At 42.1% G+C, this 10795-nt stretch overlaps 1 protein-coding gene across 2 annotated transcripts in view; it reads left to right on the top strand.

Moving 5' to 3' along the window:
* Positions 1–5699: 5699 nt before the first annotated feature.
* The window catches only part of EEFSEC (eukaryotic elongation factor, selenocysteine-tRNA specific), a 120086-nt gene continuing 114990 nt past the window's right edge, over positions 5700–10795 (top strand). For both annotated transcript variants that reach the window (XM_057390241.1, XM_057390243.1), the window contains exon 1: positions 5700–5996. In XM_057390241.1, coding sequence (XP_057246224.1) covers positions 5726–5996 — 271 coding nt within the window. In that variant the 5' untranslated portion in view covers positions 5700–5725. The remainder of the gene's footprint in view (positions 5997–10795) is intronic.

The raw sequence follows: 10795 nt of genomic DNA, 5'->3' as shown, positions 1-10795 counted from the left end.
TTGTGGGGCTGCTGCCCCTCACCCTGTCCTGTCGCTTGCCAGCCCGCAGCTGCTGAAATGTGCCAGGAACCGTAAACCTTATCAAAACTCTGCTGGCTTTAGCTCAACAAAGTAAGCCGAGGCTTTCCAAGGGTGTTTTCTAATTTTGTCAAAGATTCACGGAATTGTTACGGTTGGAAGGGACTACTGGAGATCGTCTAGTCCAACTCCCCTGCCAAGGAAAATAAGGGTGGTCTCTCACCTGCTCGGTGTTGCTCACTGTTTTTAGTGTTCAGTGAAACTGCACAATAATTCTATTCCACTTCTCCAAAGCCTTCCTGTAAGCATCTGGAGGCTGTGACATGTGCTGCACCTACAGCACGTATTCCTTATGAGCAATCAAAACAGGTGAAAACACTCCAGCCTCTCAGCAGGTCATTTCACAAGCTCACAAAACCATCAATTTCTCATGAGGTCTGTGATGCTGCAGGTCCTAGGCTGTTACAGCTCTAAACTATGGCTTGATGGTAATTCTGCTGCACCTTCTATGAAGTGTTTCAAAGCTTAATATGGAGAYCCTCTTGTTTGTAGATATTGTGATCTCTCCAGTGAAAAAGACAGGGGACTCTTCCTATGAATAGGAAGAGTTTTCTGTGATTACCAAGCCATGGCTCTGCCTGCAATGTTTAAAGCCAGCAGATTCAGGGGGTATGAGGCAGGACTGATGTCTSGTGCCATTTTGGCTTTGCTGTGCGCTGCCAGGGGAATTGCAAAAGCAGTCCTGTGACAGTACAAGCTCAGAGAGTAATTTTAGGGAGGATGGGAGTTAGGGTTCAATTTTCAAAGCCCAGTGAACCATGTACATGCTATTCATTCCCTCTTTAAGTGCTTCCATTAGTTTTGTTATAAATGGCATTTGGCAAAGAAAAAGACTTTGCTATTTGTTGCTTTCTTTTTCTGTTAATTGTTCTGTCAGTTTATATTTACATACCCTAATTTAAAATTTCAACTATAATATAATTGCATACATGTGTGGTTCAACACCTTTGTAAGGGTATCCTGCTATACAACTGTTCAGCTARGAATTTCTGACTTACAAATATGAGCTATTCTTTAAATAATTAGAAAAGTGTGTATGCTATTGGACCCTGTACATCCTCTTAGGGTCATATTAGTCAGAGAATACAAATGCCTAATAGGTACTGCACTGCAGACTTTTTCCTTTGTAAAAGAGCAAATATACAACTTTGATTTCTCCAGTGCATTGAACTGCCGCAAGTGCTGTGGGTAAGTCTGGTCAGAGTTCAAGTTTCTGCCAGTTCTGGAAGAATAATTAGCAAGTCTGGTAAGAGCTCTGAAGGCAGTGCTGTTGCTATCAAGGGGTTCAGGCTAGGTATGACCCTCCTTTTCAAAAGGGTGAAATACATAATAATTTGTTAATTTAGACTGAAACTTGTCCATATGTTCCATGTTATCTTGTTTGATGTTGCAGCAAGACCTGGTTTTGAGATTATGGCGTTTCAAAGTCTATTTAATAATATTTGCTTATTTACTTTTTGTGAAATCCAATATACAGGAATGTAGATGGTAGGAATAGAGTGTTGCTATTAATCTTCACTGTAGCTTGGAGGAAGGATAGAAATATTCTATGTCTATAAAAATCAGATACACTATGTGAGGTTCTTCCACTTTAGAAATACTAATTATGGATTTTTCCTGCTAAAAGTGAGTAACAAACAGAGTGTTGTTTGTCTACAGCAATATGATGTCTCAAACCCAGAATTTAGAGCCTAAATCTTCTGTCTGCTAGTGACCATTGCTAGTAAATAAAACTGACCATTGTTCAGTAAATAAAATCTGCTGCCGCAATGAAGGTACAATTTTWGTATTGACCTGCAGAAAATGTTTTCAAAATTATTTGGTTTTGTTTGTAGTAGAAGAGGATACCTCAATATAAATAAGAACCAGTAAACAATGGTTTGCTTGATAAATGTGGGGATGGCTTCTCCCTCTTATTTGCTCCTAAGTATTACTTAACTGTGCCAGGTTTGGCATTGCTCATTGTATTGATTGTTTTACTYATTCCATATGTTCYTTGAGAATTGTCCTGAAGTTGCAGKTAAAGAGTGKCAAAAGAGGACATTMGGGTGAGGGAAAATAAACAATAATCCTTTAGACCACACAGGATTAATTGTTTATTCCCCAGGAAGAGCACAGTACAAGTGGAACTACTGGGAAGTTTAGAACTGAAGTTCAGTAGTGCAAATCATCTTTTATAGTTGGTGTGTTGTAGTACATCAGTATGAGGAAATATCAAACCTCAACTTTTACATGATTTTTGTGATTTTTTTAAATAGTTAACATATTAGAGGGGGAGGATAAAATAATTTAAYTGCAAAGCATAGGTTTTCTTTCTCTTTTGTCCAGGCCACCAGATGGAACATAAGAAGGTTGTGTGACCCAGCTCATTCTATGGATGCTTTGAGTATAATTTAATATTTCACTAGCCAGCTAACCAGAAAAAATAATACCTGTCACTAACAGTCTGAACTGTTATTCCCCAGGTTTAATCAACTCRTTTTACCAACATTTCTTTTGCCCCCTGGTTTGAGGTCTCCTATTTGGCACAGACGTCATGCGATACCCGATGTGGGAGCTGGAGACTTGAGAGCTGTTTTCCTAGACTAAATGTTTGAGGTTACAGGACATGGCCTAGTTTCACATAAGCTTTCAAATTTCAGTGGGACATGCTGAATCCTGAAACTGTCAAATAGTGTATTATTTTTGGAGTGAGAGAGAGTATGTGTGTGTGAGTGTGTGAATGACCTTTACATTTTTACTCTATCCCAAAAGTCTGACTTCCTGCCCTTTCTCCCATGAGTCCATAAACTTTAGCAATTAAAGTGAACACATTTTAAGGAAGAAATTCCATATAGGAGAGAACAAATGGGAAGGGGAATAGTGTATTTAGGGGAAATCAAGGAAATGCCTCAAAACTTGTGAGAGCTATAGAAAAATCTGGGGAAGCTAGGATTCTTTCATTTTGCCAGGTTTCCTTCTCCATTTTAGTAATACCAAGACCTTCATGCCGGGGTAGGGGGTGGTGGTGGTGGTAGTGGTGCTGTCTTGTTTTGTTTCCTGCAAAAGAAACTGATTTCTGTTTTCTACTCTTCAATGCAATAGCAGTGACGTGTCTTACCAAATGGCATATCTTAATTTCCAAACTTGTAATTAATTTTAAAACTTTGTAAGSCAATAGAAAGGACCTTTCTAAATGCTGAATGAAAGTGCTTATRTCTGTCTTTATCAGATTCTTTCTTCTTGATATTGGTGATTTAAATAACTCATTTTACAGGTACTACGTGCACTCTAATATTCCCTCAAGTGATATGTGGCAAGATCAGATCCACAGCTCTCAAACCCTGGAGACAGAAGTTTGTTCTAAGAGGTAACAACAAAGCTGTAGCCACTGGGGTTTTTTCCTTCCCTCTACAGAAGAACAACTGCTTCYCTGTCTAGAGAATTGCAAATCCTTTCTGTGTCTAAAAGGAGAAAACTAACCCCCCATTTCTGCTTGATGCTTCTCCTTCGTGCAGGTCACTCAGGAGTAAAAGAAGGGCCACCACTGTCTTGTGAGGAGTGGAATTGAATCCATTTTCCTGTGGAGWTTTATCCTCCTTCCTTAGCTATCAACAGAAAGAATCTTTTTTTTTCATCCCATGAGTTCTATCCAGTATCTCTCTAAATTCTGGCTGAGCAAAATGCATCTCTGTGTTGGCAAACCAAAATGGATCTTACCTGAGCTCTGCTGTGGCCTCTTACACTATGAGTGTTGAATTAGGAACACCTTGACCTCATTGCCAGTTTTCTCGAGAGCTGTACAAAGTTTTAGACCTTTCTACTTTGTCAAGGCTTGTTGGAAAATGGCTGTTATTTTAGATGTTTTGGGAGGACCTTGGGATAATACCTTTTCTGGTTGAGAATCAGACCTTTTCCCACCTCTTCTGAAGTAATGTAATAATGCTAAAAGAAAAGAAGTAAAGGGTAGGTAATATGATACAGGGATATTTGTGTGGATTCTAACCGTTTAGGGCCCTATGGGAATTGATGTAAACTTTCCCTTCCCTTTTGCAAGTGCATATTGATGTAACAGATTCACAAGGAAATGTACATGAGCCTTATGATTKMACAGGAAACTATTCAAAGCCTGGGAACTTGGTCTGAAAAGTGACATTATGCCTAATTTGGCTCCCATGACAGAGCTCCCATCAGGCTGAACTACTCTGCACAAGGAGCTGATTAGCCAGGCTAGCTCAGTGTTCCTTGTGAGTTCATGTCTTTCCTTTAGGGAGACARTTGTCTCTCAAATAGYACTGAGTGCTAGGAAAAATRAAAARTGCAATCCCACCCTCACCTCCCCTTTCATTGAGTCATTGATTCTGTCATCTTTACTTCCTTGTGTTTGGGAAGGAGGAGTAATTTTCATCCAGCTTTAAACCCAACCCTTATATTGAAAATATTGTTATATAACGCAGCTTTCTTTTTAAGAAAAAGYTTGGAATTTGGAGTCAAAGCCTAAAAATCAAATCCATGATGTTGACAGTAACCTTAGGCAAGTTATTTTACACTTCTGGCTTATTCATTAGTTATTCAGATGTGAATTACTATTAGCAATATGTATTTCTTCATAGGGTGAGCAGAAAAGCAACAGCACTGCTCTCAAAGAAAAAAAGAAATAGAATATTATAGTACAAGTCTAGCCTGCTTTCACAAAGTAGTGGACACATGGGAAGTCCATGAGCCTAATTTAGAGTCCAATTTAGAGCCTAAATCTTCTGTCTGCTAGTAACCATTGCTGTTCCTTGGCTTGTAAACAGCTATTATAATCTGAAGAGTTTCTTTGGGCTCCTTTGCCACTACTGAAGTGACTTAAATCAGTGAAGTGATCCTGCCCTCAGCCTCTGAGATGCTCTCAGGCCTCTCCAATGTTTATTCACCTGTTTGTTTKTTTKTTTGTTTTGGTGGTGGGTAATGGTGGTTTCCAGGAGAGCTGTTCATCACTGTTAATAATCTTGGGTTCTAAATCTGTTAAAGAAGCATCTTACCCACTTAAATGTACTTTTACAGAAAAATGAATTGTGCAAGCCTAGAATTTATTAAGTGTAAGGACAGTAAATGATCCGAACGCGACCCACTTTTTCACGTGAGTTTGCAAAGTCCATGCGACTTTTCAATCAAACCCGGTCGCCACAGTTCCATCTGCACCGGGATATCCTTGGGGGCAGAATGGAGGGGGTGATGTGACAGTGAGCGGGTTTAAGCAGCCCTGCAGCTTGTAATTAGAGTGGGCAATATGGGAGCGAAGGTGCGGATGCTCAGGGCATGACAATGACCTCTTCCCAGGCCTGTTGGCTCTGAGGCCGGGCACACAGCTGGGAKGGTGCCCCGCTCTTGTGCGTGTGACCATGGAAGTCACTGCTGAAATTGCCTCTCCTTGCAGGAGTGCCTGGCAGGGACAGCGCAGGGCACACAGGTGAGCCGGGGTGTTTGGGGGCCGGTGGTTTTCACCCAGGAGCGCAGAGCGGACGAACCGCGCTGGCTCCGAGCAGCCCGGGGCTGGCTCTGGGCAGCCTTTGCCCCGCCGCGTCCCCCCGCGCCCCGGACCCCGACGGGCGGAACGGCGGCGTTGGGGCCCGCGTTGCCGCAGGGGCGCTGTGGGGACGGACCGGGCGGGCGCAGCGCCGTCATGGCCGCCCGCGTCCTGAACGTGAATGTGGGAGTGCTGGGCCACATCGACAGCGGGAAGACGGCGCTGGCGAGGGCGCTCAGCACCACCGGCTCCACCGCCGCCTTCGACCGGGCGCCGCAGAGCCGKGCGCGGGGCATCACGCTGGACCTGGGCTTCTCGTGCCTGCGCACCGCGCTGCCGCCGCAGCTGGGCCCGGGGCCCGGCGAGCTGCAGTTCACGCTGGTCGACTGTCCGGGGCACGCCTCCCTCATCCGCACCATCATCGGCGGTAAGGGGGGCGCGGGGGTGGCCGGCCCGGCCCGCCCCGGGGCTGTCGCCCCTCCCGGGGTGCCGCAGCCCTGGTTGGGGTCCGTGCTCTGCGGGGCTGTGTCCGCCCGTGTCTGCGGTGGGAGCGGGGCCGGTGGCGATCGGGGTGTCCGGCTATGCCCAACCGAGGGGACGGGGGGTGTCAGGTTTTTCGCGGACCTTATGATTTTGTTACGCTTTGTCGTTGTTGCCCTTCAAATAAAGAACCAGTGCTCATAGGAAAGCACTTKGTACATATGAGTTCTTGGGATGGTGTTTGGATGGTCAGGTGTGCTCAGGTTTCTTACACTTACTAAAAGAAAAGTTTTGTTTATGGTGTATGGAGGCCTAATAATGGCATTGAATGGCCTTATAATGTCTATCTTCTCGCCTTTTAAAGCTGTCAGTTTGATGTTGTCTGTAGTTGTGAGCTATGATGTAGTTGCTGGGCATGCCCGTGTGGTCTTGGAGGACCAGGGAGTTCTAACCTAATTTGGTGGATTTTGGTCACTCTTTATTTTAGTCTTCGTAGGGGATATAGTAAGGTTAATCTAGTTTGCATTACAGCTAATTTTAAATTAGTTCATTTTGTTCTGTCTCCCCCTTCCTTCTCTTCTAAAAAGCATTAAGAGGTGGTCAGTCCTCGACTAAGGATATGATGGAGTCACAGGTGGAGGAATTGAAAGTGGTCACAGGTTGATGCATCTACGGGGATCAGCCTGTAAGTTCAGTTCCTCTGTTTCATCTGCCAGCGTCCCTTTAGTGACAACTTGGTGGTAGTTTCATCAGTCAGTATTTTTTCCCGGCTAGACTGATGTTCAGGCTCATTTACTCTTCAGGATGTATGAATTTAACCCGTGTGAACGGCTGYGTTATTTGTAAGTTTCGTTGTAAATTGCGTTGTATTGTTTGTGCTTCTTGTGGTTAGGGTAGTAAAGATTTACTGTAGTAAAAGATTTTCAGCAGCAGAAAAATGCTCTGTATCATCAATGGATGCTCCAAGCTGCAAAAGAGTGGCTGTTTTCTTAATTTCAGAAACCTGTGGTCTTGTAGTTTCCTCTTGTACAATGAGTTATCAATCTTCAGTAATTTTAAGCACCTGATTATCTTCTGAAGAGGAGAGTTTACTTTGGCAAATGTTTCTTGGGTGTACTGAAGAGTCACTTGAAGTCAGACATTCCTTTCTGCCAGAAGCACCTAATCTGAGTGGTGTAAGCTTTCTCATGAAGGGGATGTAGGAAAACTTAGAAATTAGCTTTAACCACTTTTGGTTTTCAGTAACTTTAGCACTTAYTTGGGGTGATTGTTTGATATACAGACTTCTCGTAGCTTTCTGTTGTTTTTTTGAAGGTCTTCAAAGTATTTATCACAGCTGTCCACATCAGCTGAATAAGTTACTCAGTTTTGCTTGTTGATAGGCCATGCAGGGAGAAGGAAGATGTGGACTGGGTGAGATGACATGACAGAACCTTCTTCCCAGCAGAAATGATTCTTTACAGATGTGTCTTTCAGATACATTTGCACATCAAACTCACTTAGTTCCAGTTGTAGCAAGTTATGTATCTTTCTGAAAACAGTTGATTAGTGTRACTTACTGCAATTCTGTGTGTTAAGAAAGGGTTGTAGAGAAAATGTAGAGAAAATTGTGTTAATAGTGTAAATAATTGGGAACTTCAGTTTTCTGCCTCATAACATAGATGTGTCTTGATAGTGAATGCTTTTTGTGGCTTTACTACCAGGTTTGAAARGTGAAACCTTGATGATAAAACCTGATCTGTGCCTGTGGGATTATTTAGGTTCTTACAGGCCTGATGTGGTTTGGTGAAACTCAAACTGAAGTGTAGCATGTCTTCTGTAACAGGACACATTCTTTGGTGTTCATGTGTGTTTTAATATTGGCAACTTTTTCACTACTTCAGGAATGGAAAGTGAATCCTCCCAGATAATGATACTTGAAAAATTTAGGTTTATTTTCATATACTTCCTTGTCACTGAGCGTTAAGGGTTCACCATTCCAAACATTTTCTCTGCAACCAGGAATGCCACTACTCTTCTCCTTTTGATGGAATTTGTGATTTCCCAGTTACTKCACATTTTCTCTATATAGTTTTTAAATAAGACCTAAGTGCAAATAACTTTATCTTCCTATGTTTACTCTGCACCTCAGATTTCCCATACCTCTGTAAAATACCACTGTTCTGATTTCAGATCCTGGGGTAGCTATAGGTAGAAGTTAACATACAGAAAAGCTAGAGGTAGGATGGCTGTAGACAAGGGAGCTGGATACAAGGGTTTGAAACATGAAGCTCTGTGTTAGTCATGTGCATGGAGGGTTTGCAGGAAAATCTACAGCTGTGAAAATGTTATTTCATCCTCTTACTGTTTGAAGCTGTCTTTTTTCATTGAAGGYGGTATAAATTAGTTGGCTTCCCTTGAGTGATCCCATCTCATGGAAACATTGTCTGCTATGGCTGATTAGCACCAGCATTGTTCACTCAGGTGTCCCATGAGGTGAGGAGCTCAAGGGTCTCCTGAGGAGTCACTTTCTGGCTCCTCTCTCCAGAGAGCCGTTTTCACCAGTGGTGTCCCAGGTTATCTATCTCTTATCCGTCTTCTTTTCTGTGCTCCCACAGTGCTGTAAGGGTTAATTCCTTTGCTGTACAAARATGATAAATTCATTAAAGATTAAATGTTACTATTTACTAACATATTTCTGTATGTAGTTAATTCCTGAAGTTGATTTTTTCATGTCTGAATCTGGTACTGCATTTTTGTCATGCTGTACCAGGTAGTGCTTGACCTTGTGAATACTTCTCTCAGTCACTCACAAGATGCTTGTTCAGACACAATACCTTAGGATTAAATGAATGCAGAATATTTGAGCAGCAACCAAATGGAATGAAAAATGGAAGTYGTATTTCATTCTGTGTGGCTACATTTTTCTTGTGAAGCTTGTCCTTGAAAACAAAATATATCAAATGTTAAATCAAAAGTGTTTTGTTTTGGGTTTTTTTTTTTCTTTACCTGCATGCTGGGAATTGGAAATGTTGCAGACAGTTTCACCCAAGATGTTTTGTTGAAGTTTTAGCTGGAAGGTGATAGTCAAGGTTGGAATGGAATAAATAATAGKCACTTGATGTGCTACATCATACCTTTCACTTGTATTTAAACCATGCTGGTTTATATCCTTTTAAGGCTCTTGTGTGTCTGTGGCAGGAAGGTATTAAGTTATTCTGGGTAGCTCTATGGTTTGGACTGCGCTATGTATTTCTTTTTGTCTTACTGTTTCAAACAAGAGCAGAGCTCTTTATTTAAAAATAAGTTCAGACTTTTCCTGTGGTACAGCAGGATCTTGTCTCTAGCAGTACAGCAAGAACAGCGTTTACAGCCTTTTGTGTCTGACTTGCTGAGGAGAGCAAACAAACCTCAGTAACTGAACCTTAAGGGCCAATTCTTAGCTTGTCACGAGCAGTGAGAAGCATCAACATCAGCTTTACACTTAACTTCGTGCACTGAAGGAAAGTCTGCAAGGTACATCACTGGTATTTTTGTCCTTACYGCATTCCTCTGTTGCTGTAGAGATTTAGGGTGGTATTTCTGGTAAAATTTCACACTGAGAGAGGGTTGTTTCTGTCACAGCACTATGGGTTCTTTTTAAGCTTCTGTTCTTTTCTTAATGTTCAGCTCCTGATCTTCCACAAAGCTGAWGTTAATGTCGTTGAATAAAATAAGAGTTGCTTTTACATTTGTTTGTCGCAGACCTGTGCACCCAGTAGGGTCTGGAACAGTTTCTCAAATGAGTTCAGCAGGAAGGGATGCCTGCAGAGAGGTTAGACAAGTTAATCTGCCAGAAGAAATTCAATCCCCATATTTCATTTTAAGACCACTTTGCGTAGCAAAGTAGTTTAAGCAGTAGCAGATTTTTTCCTTGCTGATGGTTAATTTCATGCCCTACAAAGGGTCAGCACACTAATACAGGAGAACATGATTACCTCATCCCAGCTTCCCCCACACAGGCAGCCAAGGGATACCGAGTGTTTGCTTTAGGTGAGCTGTTGTCAGATGCCCTTTATCTGTTCGATTTTGAGATGGGTCCTCAAAAGAACTTCTAAATCAGAAAATTGTCCTTTTTTTCTCTTCCCTCTCTATGAAGTTCAAAGGATAGAATATCCTTGTAGGGTTTTAATTGGAAAGCTACTGCTTGACCCTGGTTGTCTAAACCTGGGCTGGGGGGAACTCTGACAAACTTGTAGTTGTGTAACCCTTATGCCTGTCTGAACCTTTGACCTTTTTACTTTATAACTAGAGCTTCATTGTCACCATTTGTCCCTGCAGTTCCTTTCAAAGAAAACTGCCTTGCAAGTGTCTGTTTCCACTTTGTTGCTGTGTTCTGCTAAGGAAGGGTATTAATTCATACCTGATACATTGGAGGGGCCAAGACTTTTGAACTTRCTCTAGAGCTTGGGGAGGGGGAAATAAGCATAGCAAAAGCATGTCTTGCTGATGCAAATGAGTACAATGAAAACAGGCTTGGGAGATCAAGGGAAATGTGGTCTTGCTACCAGCATTCAAATTCAGTCAGACGCAGATTATTTGTATGATTAAAATATCACAAAAAAATCCCCCACCTTTTATCACAGATTAGTTGTTTTGCTGAGTTTGTTGTAAGCTTTTAAGAGGATTTGTAAACTTTGGGTTACCTTTGCATTACTGCAAGGAAAACAATTTCTGTCAATGTGAGCTTTTGTTTGTTGAGGATGTGACAGTTCTTGTTTTTTTTCT

The sequence above is a fragment of the Malurus melanocephalus genome, unplaced genomic scaffold (assembly GCF_030028575.1).
Source record: "Malurus melanocephalus ecotype Western Australia unplaced genomic scaffold, MMel_1.1 scaffold_24, whole genome shotgun sequence".
In the NCBI taxonomy this organism is placed as follows: Eukaryota; Metazoa; Chordata; class Aves; order Passeriformes; family Maluridae; genus Malurus; species Malurus melanocephalus.
Note: the sequence above shows the minus strand (reverse complement) of the source record. Positions and strands in the feature narration are given on the sequence as shown.